This window comes from Rhinolophus sinicus, linkage group LG02, assembly GCF_036562045.2.
Source record: "Rhinolophus sinicus isolate RSC01 linkage group LG02, ASM3656204v1, whole genome shotgun sequence".
Taxonomy (NCBI): domain Eukaryota; kingdom Metazoa; phylum Chordata; class Mammalia; order Chiroptera; family Rhinolophidae; genus Rhinolophus; species Rhinolophus sinicus.
This window is the reverse complement of record NC_133752.1, coordinates 73,790,209-73,817,646: the sequence shown is the minus strand read 5'-3', so window position 1 is coordinate 73,817,646 and position 27,438 is coordinate 73,790,209. Positions and strand designations below refer to the sequence as shown.

The 27,438-nt window shown below is 40.3% G+C and overlaps 1 protein-coding gene across 14 annotated transcripts in view; it reads left to right on the top strand.

Moving 5' to 3' along the window:
- Window positions 1-27,438, top strand: part of APBB2 (amyloid beta precursor protein binding family B member 2) — a 331,632-nt gene that overhangs the window by 113,445 nt on the left and 190,749 nt on the right. For 12 of the 14 annotated variants that reach the window (XM_019751904.2, XM_019751900.2, XM_019751912.2 and 9 more), the window contains one exon: window positions 16,121-16,236. The exons of the other annotated variants lie outside the window; for them this stretch is intronic. Coding sequence is in view for 6 of the 12 variants with exons in the window: in XM_019751900.2 (XP_019607459.2) it covers window positions 16,191-16,236 (46 nt within the window). In the remaining 6 variants the exon portion in view is untranslated. The remainder of the gene's footprint in view (window positions 1-16,120; window positions 16,237-27,438) is intronic. 14 annotated transcript variants of the gene reach the window in all.

Here is a 27,438-nt window from a genome sequence, read left to right as displayed (position 1 = left end):
GAGCATAGCCTTTTGCCAGATGTAAATAGTGGCAAGTCCCAATTCACAAACTGATTATATTCCCATGGCCTGTTGTAAAGTCAGTGGTTTTGAACTTGGAATGTGTTTTCTAATGGGAAAAAACAATTCAAAAAATAGATGAGCCTGTCGAAACTTCTTTAACCCATAATATTCCTGCAGCATAGTTTTATTTTTTGTACCTTAAAACCTAACCTTCCCCCATGTTTCCTTGTGGGAAAATGTCCTTGGTTCTGCTTTGGTATCTTAAGGAATATAAACATCTCATTCTTAACTTCAGTAGATAGCCACCTATTTCTACTTGTGTATCCTGGGGTAGTATATAGGCAGCGTTCTTTGATGGAAGCAATGGAAACTGGCTGAATGATTTAAGCAGAGAAGGAACTTAGTGAGAGGATACTGGGTAGTTTCTGGAACTGCTGGAAGTTAAAAAAAGGGCAGGAGCAAATAGAGACTACACAGCCAGATTCATAGCCAAAGTCATATGATATGATTAGTTCTATGCACGATGGACCTGATCGCTGAACACTGGGCCATGCTGGTTCACGCTGATGACACCATTAGGGACCAGACACTTGTAACCAACTTGTCACCTCAGCTTTTACTGCCACTGGACACTGGATATTGCTACCATTGCCCTCAGCCGTGATAATTTCCTCTCACCCCTGCCTCTTTGTATCTCCAGCTCTAGACTGAGGGTTGGCCAAGGCTAAGTCATGTGCCCATTGCTTAATTGCAAGGGAGTCTGGTAAAGTGAGTGTCCAGCCATTTTTGCCTGTGTGTCTAAAGATGTGGCTCTTGTCAATGCTCACATGATAAAGAATTCCCCAGATATTGGAAGGGAGTGTAAATGCTGGATATTCTCCATCCTTCCTCCCCCTATAAGGACAAATCTTCACTGTAAGTAACCACAGTACGGGTTCTGGTAGAGGGGGAATGGCCGACATGTTTAAGTCTCTGAAGCTATGGTTAATGATGTCTTTAATAACACAGATGGCTGATCTTTCCTGTGCTCGGGGGTTCAGGGACCCCTTCACCACGTGTTAGGTGTGACTTGCTAGAGGTGTGACTCAATGATGTAGGCATATTTGACCTCTTACAGTATGTTCCTTACTATTTTAAGATAAAATGTATTAAATGGAATTTTAGTAATTTGATTAATTAGGAGGAGCAGATTAAAGTTTATTTCCTTATTTATAGTATAAAATGAAATTTCATATTGTCACTATCTTATATGGTTGGGTGATTTGTATATTTTATTAATCAATTTCTACTCTTTTTAAAATTTATTTATTTATAATAATGCACATAGCTTAAAAATTCCTTCCTGCTTATTTGCATTGTCATTTTCTACTTGTCAGAGGCAACCACTTCAATTAGCTCTTCTTCTGATATTTACTTCCATGTAGCTAATTAATATATTTATATTGATATTTTTTGATTTTTTTTTTCGATTTTAGACATTAAACATTGAATTTCTATTAAGGAAGATAAGGGGTTATCTCTCTTTTATTCCCCCTCATTTAAATACCTATCCTTCTCTCTCCAAGATAGTTATATCTTGATTTCTTTTTATGTGAACATTTTTCACAGCTGTGCTTTGAGTAAACTATGATCTTATTTTCTTTCTTGTGCAGCATATTAAAAAATTCTTTTTTTTGGGGGGGGGATCTCATATTCTATTTATGTACTACTTGTTTATTTCCGAATTCTCAGATAAGGTCCAATACAATGGCTTGTCTGTTAGTTCTTGTGTGTGTGTGTGTGTGTGTGTGTGTGTGTGTGTGTGTGTGTGTGATCTTTTCCCCAAAGCCCTCTGCCTGCCTGCTCTATTCTGAACTGTTTACTCTTGAGGCATTATGCATAGCTGTTGACCTGGAATTTTTCTGTACTATCATGTTGGGAATTCTTGATTGACCTGTTTACTGGATGGCAGCTTTCTTGGTTTCTTCTCTGTTAGGGGGAAGCACATTGCCCAATCACTTCTTGAGAAAGAGTGTATATGATGTAATTTTCTTGAGATCTGGCATGTGTGAAAATATCATTTCGTCTCTCCTCACGTATAACTGATATAGAATTTAAAGTTGGAAATTATTTTCCCTGAGAGTTTTCTAGGACTTGTTCCATTATCTTCTGTTTCCAATTTCGTTATTGAGTTGTTGGATGCTTTTCTGATTCTGGGTACTTTATATATGACTTTTTAGGGGGAGAGGGAACGTGTAGAGTTTCTTTTCTTTTTTTTTTAATCCTCTAATGTTCTGAGTTTTCATCATAATGTGCCTTGATGTGTAACTTTTTTCATTCATTGTGCAGGTTTTGGCAGAGGGTGGTGAAGAATAATTTTCTCCCCACTATTCTCTGTATTCTCTGTTTTCTGACAACTTCTAGTTGTCAGATGCTGGAACTTTTGTATTTTTTCCTCCAAATTACTATCATTAAAAAAATTCTTGGTCTCTATCCTTGTAAGTTGTTGTTCCACTCTTGGGAATGTTTACCTCTGTTATCTTTCTAATGCTTCTGTGGAGTTTTTATTTCTATGATCCTAATATTAATTTCCGGGAGCTCTTTCTTATTCTCATGATATTTCTGTTTTATAGCATCCTATTCTTTTTTGCTTTATGGATACAATATCTTTTATACCCTTGGACTTATTAATAATGTATATATGAAGTTTTTTCCTGCTCCCGGCATTGACTCTGTTTTCTCCTAAAGTTTCTGTTTGTCATACTAGACTCTTCATTACATTTCTGGTCCCTTTTTATTTATGTGAAGGCACTGAAAACTGATTGGAAACTCTGTGCATGACCAAGTTGATAAACTCTCTTGTCAACTGGTGGCCTTAACATAGGATGACTTTCTAGTTTCAGAAGCTTCCTTTCTCCCTAGTTTTGGTAACTGTAGATCTCTTTTCTTGGGCTGATTAGTTTCTCCAAAAAAAGTTTTCCAATCTCCTAGCTGGCCCGTTCTCTATAATCCCAGTAAAGGAAGGGGCTGTGGGTCTGTCCACTCAAGGCGTACCCTTTCCCTCCGTCCTCTCTCTGTATGGTGCATCTATCCAGTCACCATCCTAGTGTTCCTGGGTCCAGACCTTCTCAGGTTTAACCTTTGCAAAGAGCAAACCTCAGGTGGAAGAAGAGATAGTTGACAAGCTTCATGGCTGAGGAAGGATCTGGAGGTTTACTCCTTATAATATCTTGAAAGTAGTCCTCCAGTTTTCAATGCCACCTTTACACTGTCCCCTCCTTCCAACCCCCACTTTAGATGTAACTGTGTCTTAACTTGCACTTTCCCAAGGTCCTATGCCCTATATTGGCTCGCTTCTTCCTGACAGTCTTTCTGTTGGCATTTAACGTTTTTCTGTCCCTGCTTTGAAAATTCACTCATCGGACCATCTGTTTTCCATTTTCCAAAGATTGTTTCCATTAATTTTCTCCTCTTCCATTCTCTTTCTTCTTGTGAGTTTATCTCTGCCTCTTTCTTAGTGTCATTTAGCGGAGTTTTGGAGGGAATGGAGTTAAGCACGATTGCAACCTACCACATACAACTGAAAATCCCTATCAATGAACGTTTGAGGTTTGGGTATATGGTTGTTGTCTGGTCCATTAAAGGAGAGTTAATTTGGTTATTCTAGGATGGATTTCATTTACTATACTTTTCAGGTTCATTCAGAGATTGTTACTCTTATCAGGGATATCAGCCTACAATTTTCTTTTTGTAATGTCTTTGTCTGGCTTTGGAATCAGGGTAATGGTGGCCTTGTAAATATGCCTAGAAGCCTTCCTCCTCTCGGATTTTTTTGGGTAGTTTAGGAAGGATAGGTGTTAGTTCTTCAAATTTTTGTAAAATTCGCCTGTGAAGCCATCTGGTCCAGGATTTTTGTTTGTGGAGAATTTTTGATTCCTGGGTCGATTTCGTCAGTAGTAATTGGTCTGTTGAGATTTTCTGTTTCTTCTTGATTCAGTCTTGGAAAATTAACCATTTCTTCTAGACTGTCCAATTTGTTGACATATAGTTGTTCATAGCATTTTCTTATAATACCTTGTATTTTTGTGTTGTCTGTTGTTACTTCTCCTTCATTTCTGATTTTATTTGGGTCCTTTCTTTTTTTCTTGATGAGTCTGGTTAAAGGTTTACCTATTTTGTTTATCTTTTCAAAAAATGTGCTCTTGCCTTCATTGATCCTTTGTATTGTTTTTTAGACTCTATTTTGTTTATTTTTCTTCTAATCTTTATTATTTCTTCCCTTCCACGTACTTTGGGCTTTGCTTGCTGTTCTTTCAGTTCCCTTAGGTGTAAAGTTAGAGTGTTTATTTGAGATTTTTCTTGTTTTTTTTTGAGGAAGGCCTCTATTGCTATGAATTACCCTCTTAGGACTACTTTTGCTATATCCCACAGATTTGGGGTTGTTGTGTTTCCATTTTCATTTGTCTCCAGGTATCTTTTGATTTTTTTCCTTGATCTCATTGTTAACACATTCATTGTTTAGTAGAATGTTACTTAGCCTCCAGGTGTTTGTGTGTTTTTCAGTTTTTTCCTTGTAATTGATTTCTAGTTTCATACCATTGTGGTTGGAGAAGATGCTTGATATGATTTCAGTCTTCTTAAATTTATTGAGGCCTGTTTTGTGGCCTAATATGTGGTCTATTTCAGAAATGTTCTATGTACCAGTATGTGCACTTGAAAATGGCTATTCTGCTGCTTTGGGGTGAAATGCTCTAAAATGTCAATTCAACCCATCTAGTCTAATGTGTCATTTAAGGCTGCTGTTTCCTTGTTGATTTTCTGTCTGGAAGATCTATCCATTGATGTCAGTGGGGTGTTCAATTTTCCTGCTACAATGACTGTATTACTTTCAATCTCTCCCTTTATGTCTGTGAATATTTGTTTTATATATTTTGGTGCTGCTGTATTAGGTGCATAAATGTTTGTAAGGGTTATATCCTCTTGTTGGATTGATTCTAGTGGATTGATCCTTTTATCCTTAGGAAATGTACTTCTTTGTATCTTATTATGGCTATTCTTTTAACGTTTATTTTGTCTGATGTAAGTATTGCTACCACAGCTTTTTTTTTTCATTTCTATTTGCATGAAATATATATCTTTTTCCATCCCTTTAATTTGAGTCTGTGTCTTTTGATCTGAAATGGGTCTTTTGTAGGCAGCATATGTATGGGTTTTGTTTTCTTATCCATTCAGCTACCCTATGTGTTTTGATTGGTGCAGTTACTCTAGTAACATTTAAAGTGATTATTGATAGGCATGTCATTTTATTATTTATATTTATGTCCCCCCCCCGCCCTTCTTCTTCTTAAAGAAGGCCCTTTAACATTTTTTGTAATACTGGTTTGGTGATGAACTCCTTTAGCTTTTTCTTGTTTGGGAAGCTCTTTATCTGTCCTTCAATTTTGAATGATAGTGTTGCTGGGTGGAGTAGTCTCGGTTATACCGTGTTTCCCTGAAAATAAGACCTAACTGGAAAAAAAGTCCTAGCATGATTTTTCAGGATTACATGCCCTGAACATATGCCGTAATGTGTCTTTTGAAGCAAAAATTAATATAAGACCAGGTCTTATTTTCGGGGAAACATGGTGGGTCCTTGCTTTTCATCACTTTGACTATTTCATGCCAATCCTTTCTAGCCTGCAAAGTTTCTGTTGAGAAATCAGCTGACAGTCTTACGGGAGCTCCCTTTTAGGTAACTAACTGCCTTTCTCTTGATGCTTTTAAGATTTTTTTTCTTTGTGTTTAACGTTTGGCATTTTAATTATGATATGTGTTGGTGTCAGATTCTTTTGGTTCATCTTGTTTGGGATTCACTGCACTTCCTGGACTTGTATATTCATTTCCTTTCCCAGATTAGGGAAGTTTTCAGTCGTTATTTCTTCAAATAGCTTTTCAATCCTTTGCTTTCTCTCTTGTTTGGTACCCTATGATGCGAGTGTTGGTATGTTTTATGTTGTCCCTGAGGCCCCTTATACTATCTTCATGTTTTTTAAAATCTTCTTTTTTTTCTGCTGTTCCAATTGAGTGTTTTCTGCTACTTTGTCTTCCAAATCATTAATTCGATCCTCTGCTTCATCTAATCTGCTGCTGATTCCTTCTAGTGTATTCTTTATTTCAGTTATTATATTCTTCATTTTTGACTGGTTATTTTTTATAATTTCTGTGTCCTTTTTATGCTTACTATCTCTTTGTTGAAGCTTTCATTAAGTTCCTTGAGCATCCTTTTAACCAGTGTTTTGAAATCTGTATTTGGTAGATTACTTGTCTCCTTCATTTAGTTCTTTGTCAGGAGTTTTGTTCTGTTTTTTCATTTGGGACATGTTTCATTGTCTCCTCATTTTGGCTGTCTCTTTGTGTGTGTTTCTATTTATTAGGTAGATGTGATACATCTCTCAGTCTCGGCAGTGTGTCCTTATGTAGTAGGTGTCCTGTGGGACCCAGTGGTGCAGTCTCCCTGGTCACATGAGCCTGTGTTCCAGGAGTGTCCCTTGTATGGGTTGTGTGTGCCCTCCTGTTATAGTTGATCCTTGATTGATGTTGGCATGTTAGTGGGTGGGATTTAACCACAGGCTGACTTGCTGTGAGGATTAGTCACGACCACAGTGTAAGAGCTGATGTATGGGGATATACCTCACAGTGCAGGATTCACCCTTGTGGGCTCTGGTGCCTGCTGAGATTACACTTGGTGTGCTGCTTGTGGGGCTAATCTAATGGTGCCCTGTTGTGGTCTGAAGCTGGCTACTAGGTGTGTGGGTTCTGGGGCCTCTTTAGAGGGGCTTCCATGTAGCAAAGATCAGCCACTGCCTCTGACTGGCCTGGGGCTACCTGATAGGCTCTATAAAGCAATCCGTGGTTGGTTGCTGCCTGTACTGGACCTGGAGGAATGTGGCAGAGGCCATGATGGGAACTGAGTCTGCCTGCCACCAGTACTGGGCCTGGGGCAGCTTAGCAAAAGGCCCAGGGCACTCCAAGCCCTGCCACCACCTGCTGGCTGCAAATAAGTCTCAGCCACTGAAAGAGCCTTGTATGGTACATGAGTTTGGTGAGGTGGAGTCTCAGGGAGTCATCCAGGTGGGGCTTGTGTTCACCAGGTTAATGCAGACTCAGACTTGGCTGTGTGGGGAAAGGGCCCAACAGAGGAAAGATGGTGCCTGCCTGCCAGGTACACAAAAGGAGGGCTGAACACAGGGACAGTGGTAGTTATTCCCTCTAGCCCTTGCCATGAAGCCACACAATTCATTCTTTTCCTTTATGTCTCTGATGCCTCCTGAGCTACAGTCTATCCCTCCGCTGGAGCGCTGGGTGAGTGCCTGGGAGCAAGAGAGTCTGTGCATGGGCCCTTTAAGAGGACACCTGGGTTTCCAGCAGCCTTCCCCTCTCAACTGGATGGACAGAATACCCACTGATTTTTCACAGCCAGATGTGGAAGCTTCAAACCTGGCATTAACCTGGCACTAGTGCTTGGCTTGTTTAGCCCGTTTTGGGGCTGGGACTTCTCATTACTCAGGGGGTCCTCTGCAGCTGAGCTGTTTCTCCTGATTTTCAATTGTTACATGATTTTCAACTGCTACAACTGTTTCACATCTCTGCCCCTCCTACCAGTCTTGATGTGGCTTCTTTTGTATATCCTTAGTTTTAGGATTTCTGCTCAGCTACACTTCAGATGGTTCTCCAGGTTGATTGTTCTATAATTTAGTTGTAATTTTATGTCACATCCAGGGAGGATGCAAGCACAATGTTTACCTGTTCTGCCATCTTGACGGGAACATTTGGTGTCACCCTTGATTTGAGTATGTAATGGGAAAAAGGGTCTGTTATGTTTAAGGTATAAATTCTAAGTCTAATCTCTGACCGATTTACAAGAATAACATTGTTGGAAAAAACAATTTCCAATAGTATAAAGAAATGACTTTGATTGCTTGCGGTTTTCTATGACTATAATGCCAGTTGGGTCAGCCTTTCTTAGATTTCCTACTAATTTGACTTGAGTTGTGTCTAAGCTGAGAAAACATTCTTTTCTAAGAATTATTCTATCCAGTGGTCCCAGTTGTATTCTGCGGGATACTGAGTTTTCATGAGGCATCGCTAGATTCTGTAGAAGAATGTTGGACTATGACATCCTTCTCAATTCCTAGGATAAAATTACTCAAGAGTATCTCTTGCAAAATACGGAAGGTTTTATAATGTGTAAAAGGCTTACATTATTGAACATGTAAACACCACAGGAGAGTCTTTCAATTTCAGAGTCTTTCCTTAAATTTTAATTTTTTTAAAATGTTAACTCTTTTATTTTATTTTATTTTTAAAGATTTTTATTGGGGAAGGGGAACAGGACTTTATTGGGGAATAGTGTGTACGTCCAGGACTTTTTCTCCAAGTCAAGTTGTTGTCCTTTCAATCTTAGTTATGAAGGGTGCCGTTCAGCTTCAAGTTGTTCTTTCAGTCTTAGTTGTGGAGGGCGCAGCTCAGCTCCAGGTCCAGTTGCTGTTGCTAGTTGCAGGGGGCGCAGCCCACCATCCCTTGCGGGAGTCGAACCGGCAACCTTGTGGTTGAGAGGATTCACTCCAACCAACTGAGCCATCCGGGAGCTCAGCGGCAGCTCAGCTCAAGGTGCCGTGTTCATTCTTAGTTGCAGGGGGCAGAGCCCACCATCCCTTGCGGGACTCGAGGAATTGAACTGGCAACCTTGTGGTTGAGAGCCCACTGGCCCATGTGGGAATCGAACCGACAGCCTTCGGAGTTAGGAGCATGGTGCTCTAACCGCCTGAGCCACCGGGCCGGCCCTCTTTCCTTAAATTTTATTATTAGGTTGGTGCGAAATTAATTGCAGTTTAAAAGGTCGAAAATAATTGCAAAAACCACAATTACTTTTGCACCAACCTAATAGTAGTTCAATTTTAACAGTAACAACTGATTTTTAAAATAATGTTTACTATATCAAGGTACATCAAGAATTATTAAAAATTACCATGGGCCTTATTCAACCATTGTAAAGCAAAGGAAAGCCACTCCAAATTTTAAAGGTTTTGTGTCCTGTAGGGTTTGAATTAATTATAGGGGAATCTGATCTGATTCCCAATCTAGAGTTTACAGAATCTTTTTTTTTTTTTTTTAAATAATGTTTACATTCACATGGTAGAATTAATATTTTCTGTTTCAGACACCTCGTGTTCTTTGTTGATAAATGAAGATTGAGAGCATGTAGAGGTTCTGAGAGGAAACATTTCTATTTGAAGGTTCCCGTTTTCATCACGATAGGTAAAGAATGCCAGGCATCTGTTTTTGTGCTAAAGCTTACTAGAAGTGTTGCTGCCTCTGAGCAACAAGGAGGAAGCACTTCTGTCCTTAAAACCCAAAATAGATGCTCTTTCTCATTATCATAACTCAAAAGATCATCTTTTTTAATGAGTTGGCTACATCCCTTTTGGTTTTCACAGATTTAACGATCACATTTTTAATTCAGAGCTTGGAGAAAAATAGCTCTGGGAATATAGATAATGGAAATTTTACTGAAAGTTAAAACAACAGCAACAACCTTTTTCTTTCTGCAAGTCTTTTGGCTTCTTCTTTGTTTTATTTTTCACGTATTATTTTTGATGATTCTTAAAGGGATTCACCTTTCTTATTTTAACATATTCAACACTTACACATTTCTACCTGTATTTAACTTCACAAGATCATCACCAGGGGAGAAAAAAATTATTTGCAAGAAGAATCGGATATGTCAGGATTTAGGTATGCTGTATATAGTCTAACTTGCTTTGGACAGCTCTACAATGTATTGTGTATTAATGTCTTGGCAGTTGGAAGGAGAGAAGTTGCTTCTTTGCTGATTTTAGAAAATTCTGCCTGTGTTTTGGAAAGTGAAGCAAGGGTAAAACAAAGTTAAGAAAGTAGAAGCAATTTAAGGCAAGTAATGTATATGAAAGTCACTTGTAAACTGCTAAATAACATAAAGATGTTAGTTGCTATTATTGCAAGGGTTTAACTTAAAGTAAGAAAAAAGATCCACAAAGATTCAATAAAGAAAAGTGGGATAAAGATAAAAGAAAAAACTTGGATGAGAAAAAGTTAAGGAAGAAACAAAGTGGGAATGTCATAATTAGAGAGCTTTGCATTCTAGTTTTTTTTTTAATTTGAAAATGCATAAGTACTTGTACTGATTGTTTAAGCAGTTACATTTTAAACATATTAACCAAAAGGAAAGTTCTGTTGAAAATAATTTGGAAACAAAATACTATCATATGAGGTGGTGAGAGTTGGATAGAAACCACTTGGCAGATGACTCTCTCTGCTCTAAATAAAGATCTGTGTGTCATAGCAGGTTCTGTACCATTTTGACTTAATTAAGGTTTAATTTACATTTGTTGATATTGTCTGATCCTTTCATTTTGTTTTCATTAATACCTTAGCAAGTTAGGTAGCATTAATCCATTTTACAGATGAGGTATGGAAAGGTAATTGACTTGCCCACAGACACTTACTTATCCAGTGACAAAGCCCTCCATTCTCCACTTTTTGAGTTTATTTCCACATTTCCACAGATACTTCACATTAGAGCAATTGATTTGTTGTGTTTGTGGATATGCAGCTTATTGGATTTTTCTAAAAGGAGTTCCTGTTAAATAACAGTGGTCACTAACAAATAACACCTCCAGGACATGTTTTAGGCTTGGCTGTATTGGTACTAAATGACTTCAAATGAGTCCTACTTAAGGATTAGTATTTGAATTTTTGAGCACCAAGGAATAAACAAAAATGACATTTCAGCTGCCCAGATATGGGTTCAGAGTCTGTGCAGTGTGCCCTTCAGACCTTATCTGGAGCTTGGAATTTTAAGTTCAGTTCTCTTATACTTTTTAAATTTTATTTGGTTTCCAAAATCATAGCTGACTTGAAGAAGGGAAAAGGTTGGTACTCTGACAGCAATGAGACTTGACTTTTGAGGACAAAGTAGGGAAGATAACCAAACTATTAAAGGCAGACAAAATATCTCCCCAAAGCATAGCCTTCGAGTAGAGGAGCAAACAGGACTCTGTACCTTGGAAGGTTGTCTTGCCTTTATAAGGTGGTGTAGTCAGGTTACCAGCAACATGTGCCTAACACCAGTCTCATACCCTGCCCTCTATTCCACTGATTTGTCTTCCACTCAGATCCTGACTCTGTAGACCTGTATCTGTATCTTGGACCTCACCTTTGACTTTCCAAAGTGTACTTACATCTGTGCTTTCCTTGGTGTTTGAACTTCAGCAATCTCTTTGTTTTTGATTCTCAGAGTGTCCCATTGCTTTCATAGCCTGTTGTCAGTTGGCTTCATGTTAGTAAAAACTCAGTTTTTGCCTGGTATCCACTGGGCCGGCTCCTTGTCCGTAGAGTCAGTGGTTTCCTGTTCCAATAGAGCAAGATCATTGAGAGTCATATTGATGATCCGTGTCACCAAAGATAAACCATATTCTGGATTCTCTGTGACAGCATTGTCTTTTAGGAAAAAAGTTAATCCAGTATGATTGGAAGTATACTTACTTAATTACCTAGGTGGGTAGTCCTTCAACTATTATGAAAATCTTGATCATTTTCAATACCTTCTTACTCCTTGAGGTTCTTAAAAAGAGATTATACAACATAACTACAGAATGATTCAGAGAATTGCAATGTAATGTTATAGAAAATATTGTTTTTGAAGAATATAACCGACTTTTTTAGTAGCTTGCACAGCTTTCATTTCAAAAGTTGCATTAAGAGGCCTGCAGACTGGGCCGTTCATCTTTACAAAGCCTTTAAAGAAAACATTTTGTTTACAAACTTGTCTTTTAGGTCAATAGCAGCCAATACTTAAGGAGGGATATTAATGATATAAAATAGTTGGAAAGGGAGATAGTAGAACAAGTGGTTGTTGACATGAAATGTTTATTTTGAGAGAATTCTTGGCATTTTTGTCCCACATCAGCATAATGAGAATTTGTAGGAGAGGAGGGAAGCATTAATGTATCTGTTCAGGATTAATGGCCTTGTAGAGCGTGTGTGTTACTGAATATATTATGGATAGTATCGTAAACACAGTAATTAAAAAGTTACACACTAAACACTTTGTGGATTGGCATAAATATTCCTTTTCTTCCCTTGATGGCTTGCATTCAAGTGAACAGTGTATTGTTTATCTTGGTCCCTTAGCATTTTTAATCACAAATAGAAAGAAGGATGGCAGCCTCAAAGAGTTATTTTCTTCTCAAGATCTTGCTGATCAGAAGGGCAGAAACTTTGGGTGTTTTCCAGACCAAGTTGGTTTTTAACAGTTCAGAAAAATGTCACATAATACATACTAAGAACAAACAAACAACCACTATTCCTCACTTTTGGAAACTTGGTCATTAATTTCCAGATTGCACCAGGGTGTGACGTGTCAATGTGTTCAGTATGATCAGTGATCCCTCAGAACGCTTGTGTTATAAAAGAAATGAAATGATGAATAATATAAATATATATTAGGACAAAACCATAGACCTGTAACTGAGTGAATGTTCAGAATTTTCAAGGAAGCGAGACTTGATTATCTCATTACCATCTCTTGCCCCAGTGGGTTGAACCTGAGCAGGTTGCTATGTGCATAAGTGTCTGGGAGGAGAGGCTCCTTGCTGTTAGAGTAATGATGTCCCGTCTTCACACAGAAGGACAACAAAGAAGGCAGACCGATGTCAAATGGGCAATTTCAATTTCTTTGTATGCTCAAAATGTTCGCACTTACCTATTTTCTCATTTAAAAGACACCTTGCTTTTGATAATTTTATTATTTCTGAATCCTCTTAACACACACTATTTATTTATGAGTTCATAAAGATTGTCTTCTGTGAAGAGGAAAGGAAATGCAGTTGAATGCGATTTGCAGCTTGGCTTTGAGTCAATTAGGGTGGGAAAGGAAGGAATTGAAAGACTATTTCTGTTCTCACTAGTTAATTGGCCTCCTTCTTAGTTGTGGGAACTCTTCACTTATGCATCGGTTTACTGATTTATCCCATGTTTATTGACTGCTTGCTCTATAAGCTGTGCCCTGTGGATAGAAAGATGAATGGCCCAGTCTGCAGGCCTCTGATTGGCTTTGAAACCATCTCAGTCCTGACTGACTTCAGGGATGATAACGTGTTTATCTAAAATGCTAAAATATTGTCATCTTCCAAAGATGGCCTGGAGGTGTCCATGTTAACCCAACAGACCAACTGTGGAGCAGCCTCCGAGTTTTTAGGTCACAAAGGCTACCTGGAGAACATAAAAGCTGCTTTGCATTTTCATTGCATTCGATTTTCTAATAATCCTTGCTACTTTGGGCATTACTGGAGTGCTTTCCAAGAACCAAGTCACTCCACCTGCTTCTGAATTTGCTAGACCTTGAGGTTGAAGAGTGGGCAGGAGATGGCAGTGGGATGCCATCTCTGCATTACGCTAGAAAGTCTTAGGGGCGAGGGCCCCTGCCAACTCCACTCTCCTCTCCTTGACTTTACTTCCAAATGTGTGCCTCTTCATTTTCGTTAGGCTGGTTATACTTAGGAGGGAACTTTGAACTAAAGATCTTAAGAAGCCTTATAAGATGGTGAGTGGTAGTTTTCACTTAATGAAACTATATGTTACCTTTGGAAAGACTGGCACCCTAAACCTAGCATCATTTTAGGAAGAGCATTCTTCTGGATCTTTTGTTTATATAGAATTTTTTAATACTATTAAGTTCTACTGTGGGTGTACTTACCCCACAAATAACCCCTTTCCACCTGATGTATACTGGCATGCATGTTTATTTACCTTAAAATGGAGTTGGACTACTTTAATTTTGGAGGGTAGCATGCCAGAAGCCAAAATTTTCAAGATCTATGTCCTCAAAACTGTTTACATATGAACTTATTCTCAGCAAAGAGCCTTGCCAACTGTTTTATCTCCAATACTGATGTTATTTGGTCTCTTGCGTCCAACATCCCAATGCTGTTACGTACAAACTTACTATCACCATATTTCTTTATTCTTCTAACCCTGATATTCTCCTAATATCAGAGGATTGTGGAGTCACCATTCTCTTCAAGGTCACCCCTTTATCTGTAACCCTGAGCCTTTTTCCCATCTCCTTTTGGATCTTATTCCATCCTCTTGTCCTTCCAGCCTTTCTCTCTCTACTGAGTCCCTCAGCTTATCAATATGGACTTCCATTAGCACATATCCGTTCCAACAACTGTCCATTCTCCTTCCTTTTCTTTTCCGCTTGCTCTGTTTTATCTGCCTCCACCGCTTCACTGAAACTGCCTTCACTCAGAGTAGCCTGTAACTGCTTAAGTGTCAAATCCAAAGGTATAGTTTTCATTTCTTACTTTATTCATCTCATTGTATCCCGTGGTACCTCTCTGCCTTTCTTCTGTGTTCTTTTTTCAAAAGATCTTTTTCCTCTGCCCATTCTCTCGTTGTTCATGTTTCCTAGGGTTCCGCTTTTAGCACTAATCCTCTAATCTTCTCATTTTATCCCAGTTCCTTCAGTGATACCACCCACTAAAAATTTCTGCCACTCTCTGTGTAACAGTCACTTATATGCCTTTACGTTTTGCTCAAGCTTCTTCCCCAAGCTTCACACTCAATGATATCTGGGTATCCCTACCTAAATCTTCTACACCTCAATTTCTAATGCCCCACACTAAACCCCCGTCTTATTAAATGTCTTCATTCTCTTGTATTCTCTACCTCAGTTGTCACGCCCACCCACCCACATGGAGTCAATCACCAAGTTGTTCTGTGTTTGGTGTCTGGATGTTTCCCAAGTACTGATTCTTCTCTCCTTTCCCTCCTCCCACCTACTTCCACTGCCCTAATCCGGCCCCCCCCCCCCCCGCCACCTCCCACTCTGCTATCCAACAACCTAACTGGTCTCCTCCCCTCCACTCTGCCCACTTTGAATCTGTCCAAAAAGAGTGACACCTCTGAAACCTGCACCTGACCCATGCGTGGCTGTCTGTAATCAGGATACAGTCAGAGCTCTTGGATGGTACACAAGGTTATGCTCTGCTCCAGGCTTCTTTCCTGGCCTCCCCCTTGGGGGTCCACAGCCCTGAACTGTATATGCTATTTCTTACCTCGACCTTTCCATTGTCTTGTGTGCCATTCCCAGCTTGGCTATGTCCTACCCAGCCCGAGGGCACGTCAGGCATCCCTTTTTCTTGGAAGCCTCCCCCTGACCTCTCCATTTCTGGGCTAGGTGCCCCTGCTTGCCATGAATCTGAGTCATGGCACCCATCCTGCTGCCCTGCCGGCTTCGTTGTGTGTGTCTCTTGGCCTCACTAGACTTCCCTTTCCTTAAAGACAGAGACTGTGTTTTATTCCCCTGGACCCCCAGTGTCTAGCACAGTGCTTAGCGTGTAGTAGGTGTTCAGCATGTGGTTTTTCAATGAGAAATTAGTAATGGTGGTAACTCAATTTGGTGTTTACAAAACGGGCAAAAGTAATCTATACACAGTGGTTACCTCTGGGAGGGGGCATAGAGGGGGCTTCCGGGTGCTGGTTATGTCCTGGGTTTTGATCTGGAGGGTGTTTAGTTTAGGAGAAGTTGTGGGGCTGTCCACTTGTGGTATGTATGCTTTTCTATATTTATGTTAGGCTTCGACGAAAAATGTTTAAAAATTTAGTTGGATGTCTTATCTACCCGATAACAGAAAACGTATTTTTCCATTTAAGCTTTTGGAGTTTTTCAGGATATTAGTTCAGATGTTACAACAAAGAACCAGGCTAGTGCTGTTCCTTGACATTAAGGAAGAGTGAGATGAAAGAGCATCAACGAAATATGGATGGGATTGCCTGGTCTTCTACAGAGGGCCTGCGAGGCCAGCCCTGATGGATAGACTTTCAGTGACCTGCACTTCTGTCACACTCATTATAGGGGCCACATGCTAATCATCAGCGAGCTCTGTGCCTGCCTGCAGTGACAGGGAGACTTCATCTCGGATGTGACTATGAATAATTCATACATGTAGTTATCTGGAAATTTGTGGTCATCATTAGCATTTTAATGAAAAAAATGCAGTCATTATTCTAAATCTCTGTTTTGCTTCTACTTTTTTATTTCCTCTCCCCACCACAGCTAACCATCTCATTCTTTCCTGAGTGCTTGGAAACTGCAGAGGACCTTGCTAGTGTGCTGACTGGTCGCTATGGGCAGACGGTACCCGGAGACTCACTGTCGTCCAGGCAGCTCATGTACGTATGCGATCGGTCTCTCGCTCTTGTTCCCCTTTAATTTTCACTGTAGAATATAGCAGGGCACTGAACTGCTGAAGGGTTATAAGAGTTAACTGACAGTGTTTAGAAATGCAGGAGAAGAAATCGCTCTAGGTTAAGTTTTTCATATCGAATGATGAGAAATCTTACCTAAATTAGGATTTTTATAATCCAGTGGCCCTGTAAAACTAGAAGTATATATCAGTAATCTCCCTTTTCTGTTTCAGGGCATCCAGTCATATATAGTATTTTTTTTCCCCCTCAGCTTTCCTTTTTCATCACAATACATAAAATTTGAAAGAATAGCAATGCCATAAATTAAAAATATTTCCTAATGATTGTGTTAATAATTTTGAAATAAAAAAAATGCATGGACCTAGAAGAGAGGTCCTCTGAGTATGTCGGTGTTGAGTAAGTGTTACGGAGAGAATCTTAGCTCTTAACATTGTCCAAAGGAAGAAACTCTTGATTCCCTCAATGATGACTGTTAGTGTCTCACAGCACTTAAGTGTTTCCAGTAATCTCTTACGGGAATCACAGTCTTTTCCTATTTGTTACTACCCCTGATGAGCTTAGGGGGAAAATGATTATTGTCCATTTAATGATGTCTCTTCTATAGAGGAGAGTTTGTCTCATACTTATTTTTTGCTTCCCTTAGCCTTTCAGCCGTAAGCCAGCTGTTTATTATTTGTTTTGTTGCTTCCCTGTGGCCCTGTAGAATTTTGGCTTCAAATCTGGGGTGTGTTTGGGGTAATTCCCCAGTGTGCCTTTGCTCCCATAGCCTGTGCATAGTTATGCTTCTTTGTAGTCACCTTTAAGGCCCCTTTCCTTGTACAGTTCAGTGTTTTCCTCCTAGGAAAGTTAGAACCACCCTCAAGCCCACACCAAGACAATTGCTTCTAACATAAGCCAGATCGTTAAGAGCAGCAGTGGAAAGGGGAGCTGACAACAGTGTGGGTTCAGACCAACCACTGCGTCAGAGCCAGCAGGGGTGGGATAGATGGCTTTCACACATAGACTTTCGTATCCTCTAAGGCAGGGGTGTCCAAACTTTTTTCAACGTTTTTCACCAAGGGCCATATGCGGTAAAATACACAAAGAGCCAGGCCACTCACTCGAGGTGAAGTACGTATTGCCTCACCTGGTTTATTTAAGGAAACTAAATATATTTTTGGAATTTGCTGCGGGCCAATAAAAAATGGATCGCAGGCTGCAGTTGGCCCACGGGCCGCAGTTTGGACACCCCTACTCTAAGGGAATTCCTGTGTTACTCTAAAATGAGCAATTTTCATAGTGAAAATTTTCACTATGAAAGTGGAACTAGTGAAACTATGAAAATTTTTTCATAGTGAAAAAAGTTTACCTTTATACTGTGGAACAGAGGTTGACAAACTATATCCACGAACCAAATCCAGCCCACGCCTGTTTTTATAGGCACTAACAATGGTTTTTATAGTTTTAAATGGTTACATTTTAAATGGTTATATAAATACCTACGTAATCTCTGTTTTTTCTCTTGCTCCTCAGAGCCTAAAATATCTATGATCTAGCCTATTAAAAAATTTTTGCCTGTCCTGCCATAGAAGAAAGTTGAAAGCCACGTATTATGATTGAACGATATGAAATTGTTACTATTTGACCTGTTTTGTCAACCAAAATGCTTATTTCATATGGTTCAATCTAGTATATTTTGAGGAAATTCTTTCAAATGGTCAAAATTCTAAAATTTGTGCTCTTGGAGTGGAAGATGTAAATTTTCTTGGAAAATTCACAAATGTGGATATCCTCATTTTTCATCATTTTGGTGAATGATCCATCATACCTCTCTTCTCCAGAGCTTTCCAGAGGGCTCCAAGCTGCAAAGTCTTGTGCTGTCAAATAGTTGAAAGGAAGCTTTCTTTTTCACTTGACTTATTTCTTACCAATAACTCTCTAGGAGAAAATGGTCTTCTTATCTTACCCTTGCTGGGTGCCAGGAACTTGCTAGCCATCCCCAGAGTAGAGACGGCTGTGATTGCTACCACAGGCCTCTGCTGAGCATATCACTTGTGATTTTTTTCTGGTGGGAAGGAGGGTGAGTGGCTGCCTTTTTCCATGGGGTGCACAGGATGGTTCCTTGGCCTGCAGTGTGTCTGCATAACATGTTGCTTGAAATGTCTTTTCCTGGAACTAGAATGTGATTCTCACCCTTTTGTTCTTTCCATTTCATTTTTTTTTTCAGTGTTGATCCCTTAGTCCAGTGCATTAAAACCATCGTTTATTTTATGTGGTATGTTTTCCATTCTCCCCCTCTCCCCTTTGTACCTCCCTTCTCCAGACTATTAAACACGTTTGTCTTGTTGAAACCTCCAGCTGACCTTGTGTAGTGGCCACTCAGTGGCTCAGCTGCTCAGTGTCCTGTCACTTAAGACAAGAAGTCTAAGGTGACTTGGGGCCTGTGGGCCAGGCCTGCCTCTCAACAGGGCCACACCGTTCCTTGGAGAAGGGAAACTATTTCAGTGGGAAACAATTCTCTGGAGTTTATAATTTTGTCATTAAGTGTGGTCAGACCCATCAGTCAGGAGTTGGTAGTACATACTGCTGTGTTCTGAATTGTTTTTGAGGCTCACATGGCAACTTAGAGTTTCGATTTTCATTCCTTCGGTTTTGGGATCGTTGTTCTGCCTTTCAAGGCTATCTTCTTTCAGGATAGGATGCTGTTCTTTGGTGGAATGTGGAATGGCATCCATTGAGCACCAAAATAAGAAGTCAAGAGCTAGAGCTGACCTCTCCCAACTTTTCATACAGATATTTGTGCTGTGTTAGGACTAGAGTTAAATTATCCTGCGAATTGCTAATACGATTGCATCCTTATTGATTTTTGCACCGCTCTTTTCTTACACCGCTCTTTTCTTTTGCATGGCTGCAGCCGTGCTCTAACCCCAGTCATCAGAATCGGGCTGGTGCAGTAGTCTCCCGATCTCTGGCCTGAAGTCTCCCGCCCAGCATATTTGACTCATTCATAAAAGCCAGATTAATCTAACTGGAGCAGAGCTCTGGTCACGTCACTTCCCTGCCAAGAATGTTAACACATCCCCACTAGTCCAGAAGGTCACCCTGACATTTGAGTCCTCACATTTTCTTTCACTCCTCCTTACTTTAATACCCATTACTCATGGTTAATAATTGTTCCTGTTGCTGTTTGTAGTATTCCTCTATAGATAGCTTAACGCTAGCCTAAGTGGGCGCTCCTGCCAAGACCCACCATCTGCCCTCGGATCACTGTGCCGTTGCCCATGCTGTTCCCTCTCTGGAATGCGGATCCATTTGATAACCTGCTAAACCCATACTCTGACTTCAGGGTGCAGCAGAGTTGCCCTCTTTCCCAGGTTGCCCCCCTCGCTTCCCAGCTGGCAGCACAGGCCCCTGTAGCTCTTAAATTTCCCTCCTGAAGCTTGTGTCCCAAATTACTCTTTATATTTTGGCGTGTGTGTGTACTTTAAACTTCGACACTGAACTCTTTTTCATTTCCCTCTTGTCATCTGTGTGTGAGGACAGTGCTTTATCTGTGGTCCATGCTCAGATATTTGTGGCATCACCATGGGCTTAGTGGGGGACTGGTTAATAACCGACCTCAGGAATCCCCTGAAAGCATTTTCCAGAGCACTTGGCAGAGCCTGCGTGGGCCACGGCCAAGGGGGCGTAATCAGGGCCTCCAGGGCAGCCGTGTGTTGTGCGTGCATGTGCTGCTCACCACCCTTGGCTCTCCCTCCCTCTCACACGGAGGGTGTGTGTTCTGCCCTTTCTGCACGTAAGAAATCGCTATTTCAGAGGCTGAATCAGTAACAGGCACTTATGATTATTTCTTTTGGCCTTCCTTCCTTCCTTCCCCGCTCTCACTGATGATGAAAGGCATTGGTTTTGTTTGTGTTCCTCCTCCACGCCATACACCGTGTCCTGAATTTGCTAGTTTTTCACTTTGAACTTGATGAACTCTGGAAGTTCATCTTTTTATCCTCATTTCACAGATGAGGCTTACAGTAGGAAACTTGTCAGAGCAGAGTTGCAGCCTAGGTTTCTCTGTCCCCCATGTCTGTGCCCCGCCCCCCCCCGGCTTTCTAGTGACCTGTAATCACCTGGTGATCACTTATTTAGATGGTGTTTACTCACCTGTTCTCCCACCACAGCTGTTGGTAATATGGGTCTTAAAGGCCGAAAAGATTCAGCATCAAGGATGCTGACATCTGTCTGTCTCCTCTGTTATGCACTGTTTAAGCCTGGTAACCACAGGTAATGTGAAGGCCCTATAGGAGAGCACTTCCTGTAGAAAGAGTAATGGTACTATAGCCATAGTAGCAACATTTTAGACTCCATACAAGTAACGCATGTTTAATATAGGAAAAGTTTTAAATAAAGAAAAGAGAACATAAGTCTTCACAAACCCTACACACCAAGAGATAACTACTTTTAACATTTCGTTGAATACTTTTCTATACCTCAGCTATTCCCCCTTAATATATTTATTTATTCTGTTTATCCACAGACATGGGATAATGTTGTACATTGTGTTTCCCCAACCAAGTGCCATAAATATCTTTCTAGACAAGGACATTTGCTTTCATAGCAACTCAGAAGTAGCTGTGGCCTGTGGTGAGATTATTTATGTAATGCTCCACAGGGAGGCAGTGAAAGCAGGTGAATGCAGAGGCTGATTCACCTTGATATGAGAAGGAACTTTTACGGTGGTTAAAAAATGCTAGTCAGGGCCCATTAAATGGATTTTCACCATCCATTAATAGGTCTCAACTCTCAGTTTGAGGAGCCCTGGCCTCGAGATCATGCGATTCTAGTGAGTGTACTTGGGCAGAGTTGGCGTTGGCAGGGTGTTTGGTGGAGGTAGTTCTGAACTTAGCTAGGGCTCGAGGAGCACACATTTGGAATTTGGGTTAAGACCAGGAGCCTGAGAGCAGTGCTCAAGGTCGTTAACAGCCAGCTGATCTCACTGCCCGGAACAGGCAGGATACGATGTGGTGTCCCGAGAGAGGGACTTTCTGCTCTGGTTTTAATTGCTTTTCCTGCTGTGGGAGGAAGTCCTGCAGGCTTGCCCAGGCACAGGTGATTGCAGCAGAAGAGCCCATGGGGAGCCTCACAGTGTTAGTAATAAGATTCCTTGTAGGAGTTGGGAAAGGTTAAAGCAACAAGATTTTTAAAATAACACTGATTAGATTTTTATTCTGTCCAAAGGAAAAAAAGAAAGATCCATTTATTTTAGAAAATGTGTAAATACCAGAAAACACAAGAAAAAGAATATCCTTACCATTTGCATGTGTCTCTATAGTCTCTGTGTGGCTGTGCATGCATCGTACCTTTATATTAGGCATTAATTATTGCGATCATACTGTACATCCTATATTATGACCTGTTTTATGTCACTTAATTCATCATGGAAATGTCTGATATTATTAAGTATTCTTCCCATATGTGAGTTTTAATGATCTTATAGTTCATTACATTGCATGGATGTATCATAATTAACAATCACCCATTGTTGAACATTTAGGTTATTTCCAGTCTTTTGCTATCCTAGATTAATCATGGCTCATAACTCATTTTTTTTCCTTAAAAAAAGTCCAGGAGTTAAATTGCTAAATTAAAGGGTTGTGCTTACACATTTTAAAGACATTGCTGCACACGTCCAGACTGTCCTCTGGAGAAGTTTTATCTATTTCTATTCTATCATCCTTGTGTGAGGCCTGCCCACATCCTCCTACTCTGGAAACAGAAAAAAAACCCTCTCCAATAGGATAGGTAAGATATGCTGTATTCATTGTTGTGATTTGCATTTCCTTGCTTTTTCTTAATTAGTGAGGCTTAACTTTTTTATCTGTTCAGTGGTCCAAAATCAGCCACCTTAATAGATGTGATGCAAATGGAAAAAGATGTCAGGTTGATTTTATTGATAATGTGACTTGTATGTACTGCATTTTACTATGTATAATGCTCACTTCCTTGCCGAAATTTGTGAGGGGAAACATAAGTGTGCGTATTAGACGTGGATAGTACTAATTCCATATCTATGTAAATGTTTTTAATTCTTTTTATTTATGCTTATGAGTTAAAAGTATAACTTTAGAAAACAATAACGATATCTGTATGCAAAATAATATCCTAGAATACGATAATTGGTTTTGTTGAACTTACGACAAACTTGCAACAGTGAAGAATTCTTGGCCTTCTATGATGTGTAATTATTGTAAATTTGTTACTGGTACATAAAATTTCGTGTACCTTGTATCTGTTCTTGTGTTTTGTAGTTATTTGTTACATAAAATTTCTTGTACCATAACATATTAAAAATTAAATGCTAAAATTCCTTTATAATACAAAAAACAAGTACCTAAATGTAAACAAATAAAAATTTGAATTAAAAAATTAAAACAAAAGATTTTTTTTTCCCCTGAAAGTTTGGGCCAAAAATGTGGGTGCACATTATACCCTGGAGCGCATTATATACAGCAAAATACAGTAGTTTGTATTGGTTTTTAAGCTGAAAATCTGATTCTTTACAGAGACAAGTTGGCAGGTGTTTCATATGGCAATAGATTGGGGAGTTTAATTAAAATCGGAGATGGAGGGGCAGCTGGTTGGCTCAGTTGGTTAGAGCACTGAGCTCGTAACACCAAGGTTGCTGGTTTGATCCCCACATGGGCCACTGTGAGCTGCGCCCTCCACAACTAGATTGAAATAACTACTTGACTTAGAGCTGATGGGTCCTGGAAAAACACACTTAAAATAAATAAATAAAAGTTAAAAAAGAAAAAAGGAAATGGAGCCCTTGGGCCTAGAACTCTGGATTTAAAAGTGGGCATCCTATGAAATGGGTTATCTGAAGTCTGTCTCCTGCCAGTATTTTTCAGATACCCGTAAATATAGAGCTTGTTTCCATGTCTAATAAGTAAGATTATATCTTGATAGTAATAGTAATAAAGAAATGTTACTTTCCTATCTTTATCTTTCTCTGAATAGGGAAATTAAAGTTCCAAAATTGAAATTACAATCCCCTTTGTAAATTTCTTCTTCTTTTTTTAAACCCCCTCTGTCATCTACTTCTTCTGAGGTGGAGATTTGAAATTTTATTTTGTTGTAATAAAGAAGTAGCCTCTTCACATAGATGCTCTGGGTCTAGCACTTTCCACTTCGATAGCAAAACCAGAGCGCAGAACCAAGAAGCCCTACATTGTCTTCAGTAGCAGGAATCAACACCCTGGAAAGAGGGCTGCTTGATATCTGTCTAGGTGGTGGAATCAGACCAGGAAACATGGCAGAATAGTCCTCAGAGGGAACCAGATGTGACTTCCTTTTTCTCTTTCCATAGACTAGCTTTCTTGTTCCAAGGAAACCTGTTTGTAGAGAGGGGTGAGTACCTGCGGATCTCATGCTCCGCTTTTGTAGGATAACAACTGTAGAAGGTTCTGAGCAGCCTTTTCCCATACTCCACATGGAGAGGGTTTGGATGGTGGCGGTAGGTTAGAAATGGTCCCTTCCATATATGCGGAGAGGCTGTCATTCAGAGGGAGATGAAAAAAATGTGTTGTCTGTGGGGGCAGCCGAGACAGCTCCTGCTATCCGAGTGGCCAGGAGGAAAGGCCCCAGCCAAACTTCGGAGCTTAAGACCTATCTTCAGGGAGCAGCCTCCAGAAAGGAAAGAAGAGAAATATGTAACTTTATGGGACAATTTTGAAGCCAAAGCAAATAGAGATATTTTTCCAGATTTCCTAGACACTTTGCTCCTTTATGCAAACCTGAAGTTGTTCTCCAGGGACATGAACTCTGATGACCTGAACAAAGGCCACAGAAATTCTTGCAAAATGAAACTCGTTAAATTCTGGAAGGAATGACTTGGCATTTTTCAGAGTCACAAGATAGGTCAGTGTGTTGTTAGCCTTTGAACCTTCTAGACCTTTCTTTTATGAGTGTATATGTTTATTTATGTATATGTGTTTGGATGGATAGATAGATAGAATATATAAACAGAAAGTAGCAAGCATATTGAATATTCTGTCGAGAATGCTTTATTAAAGGTATATCTACACTTTTTAGTCATTCTTTCTCTTTCAGTTTTATGGAAAATACTTAAACCCATGGGATTACATTTGTTTTCTCCTTTGAATTCTTTCTTAGGGGTATCCAATTATGGGAAAAGTTGATGCCCATCTCCCAGGATACAGGAAATTTCCCAAAGAGTTTAAGTTCTATGTTGTTTATTTGTAACTCGATACCAATAAATCCAGTATGATTTGGGTAAATCATGCATACCTGCTGCCATCCTATCCTGGTAACTGGGGCTTGGTTAGAGATAAAGAGATTTTCCTATTGTTTTGGACTTCAGGAGAAGATAAGTATTGATTGTGGTGCATGCTGTGGAGGAACCAGTGGCATGTTGGAAAGTTACCGGGCAGGGCCCACATGACAGGGTGACAGGGAAAATCTCCTGAAGAAGTAATGCTTGACCTGTGATCTGAAGCATGGAAAAAGCCCAGCCATGTGAAGAACTGAGGGAAGATCATTCCAGTCCATAGAAATAGGGACAGATCAAGGGATGGGAAGGAGGCCCAGGTGGCCCAGCAGTGGGCATGGCAGGGCGTGGAGGGAGTTGAGGTTGGAGAAGGGAGCTGGGCTAAATCAGACTCGAGGGCCTTGATACAGAGTTTAGGTTGTTTCCTAAGAGCAGTGGGAAGCCACTGAACATCAGGTAGGTGGGTGCCAGCATCCCATGGGAGACCCAGGGTGCTAAATAGATGCACCTGTCTGATCAGGCCGGGGTAGGGAGGTGGATGAGAACAGAGGAAAAGCAGGGTAGGGAAAGTACGTTTAGGATGCTTCTTCCCTATATGGCACCTGAGCAGTTTGTATCGCAGCTAACGTGGGCTTTCTGCTTGGGGAAAGATGAACCTCACTTCAGGTAGCGCTTCTTAGTATTCAGGTTGTGATCAGAATTCACAGCAGCAAGACTTCACCTTTTAGCTCTTTGCCAATTTATACCTGTATGTAGACAGATATATAGATAGATCGATAGATTTCAGAGCATATGAACCTAAAGATTAAACAACTTTTGTTTGTTTTTATAGGCATTGGACTTTTAAAAATATTCTTTTATATGTAATAGATGCTTTTGATGTGAGGAGCAGAAAACTTTTGGGAAATACTATAATTATCTTCTCAATTTATTGAATGACTTTCTTATTCTCAAGATGAAGACTCAAAATGGAGGCGCAGTGCATTGCCCGCTCAGTACCCATAGCCTGCGCCATTTTTGCTAACAGACCTGGATTTCATTCAGGGTAGCGTGGTGATCAGCCTCAGACAGTAGATGGTGATGGTCTAGACCGACATGCCAGTCCGGACCCCTGACTTCCCAGCATTTCTTGTAGCTAGTGTGTCTGTGGGACCTATCTCTGGCTGGTGAGACCTAAGAATAAGTTCACTGGGATGGAGGTGGGATTCCTGGGAAAGCACTTATTGTCCTGATAAAACCTGACAAATGAGCCTGTTAGTGCCCTCCGTTGCTTTGCCCTGCTTTCTGCCTTGAATACTGGACAAATATGAAGGAAAAGCCAAGAGTATCATGGAGATACTGGCTCTACCAGTGTTCCTGTTGAACCAACACTAGCGCCCTGGGCCTTCCAACTACTTCCTGTGTGTTGAACCCACTGTTAGGTTTTCTGATACTTAATGCTGAATGCAGTGCTAGCTGAAGCAAATACGAAGATACAAATGTTATAAGCTTTTTCCTGTGTGCTGTGATAGCCTTATGAATGTTCCTTGATGTTCAGTATGACCTTTAGCCTGTGTGAAAACCGTCTCTGAAAAGGACATTCTAACTTGTATTAAATGTTGTTTGCAGTGGAAAGTGATGAGTTGTGGACATAGAAATGCAATTTTCAAAATAAATGAACTTGTCTGTGTGAACCTGCTGTAGCTCGCACCGTAGAGACATACGTCATGGCCAGTATCTTCCTGATGGCCTTTTTTATGATCGTCTTAGTCAGTGTTCTGGGAACTACACTGTGTATATTTATGGCTTCATAGGAGATGATAGCAGTACTAAGGGTAATAGCGTAAATAGTCTGATTTCTTAAAAATGTGAAGCTCCAACAGGCTTTATTGGATTTCAGGGTAATGGTATTATTAAATTTTCTGCTACTTTTGAAACTTTTATAGCTTAAGTTTCACCCTGGTGATTTCCAGAAATTTGGAGGCTGGTTCTGTACTTTTATGGAAAACTGTTTATTCTGGAATTCTCGATTGCTGAAAAGAGGGATGGGGGAACTAATTTGGATTTTCTTTTTTACTGTCTTGGCCTCAATGCAAGCCCTCAGTGCATTGTTTTCCACATGGAAGGTAGAAGTGGCTCTGTGGTATGTGTCGTGGAGGTAATATCAGGTATAAAATGAAAATAATCTTCTAAACTGTTAGGAAAATAGGGGCTATCAGTCATAGGGTTGGCAAACTGTAAAGAGAAAGGGATTTTAGACATTCTGTAGTAAAATTCCACTTTTTTTTCGTAACCTTGGAACTTGACAGTTAAAACAATTTATGTCATTCATTTAAAAAATAAAAACATATGCACCCTCTTCTTCTTTAATGAAAGATTCTTCCAAAGGATTGAGGAAACACGGTTTGTGTCGCCTCAGGGACCTTGAGAAGAAGGCCCTATACACCGTCTGTTCCGATGCTCCATTTTCTCGATAGGAGACTGAAAGCCCAGAGAGGGGGAAAAGTTATGTCTTAGGCGGGTAGGGACAGGACCACAAAACCTGCTAGATGCATGTACATCTTTGATGCCTTCTGTTGGAATTCTTGATGGCAGTGCCTTAGGTAGGATGAGTGTTTTTGTCTTTGCTAACTGGTGAGGGTTTGCCACGAGGCAGGCATCCCTGGCAGAGCACGTGGTGGGAGCTGGCAAAGTGCATGTTTTCAGTGGGTGCAGTAGAGTGCAGCGCCCAGTCTGCCACCCCTTTGAGATTAGGAGGTAGAGGAAGGGCTACGTCCACAGAGATTAGGGACAAGATGGGGCTAGTTCCAGCCGGTTTGGGCCAGTGTGTGGAAGATCTTGAAAGGGTCTATCAATGGAGTGAGCTTTTATTTGGTAGCCAGTGAGGAGCTCTTAAAATAAGAGTGATGACAACCAACACTGGCATA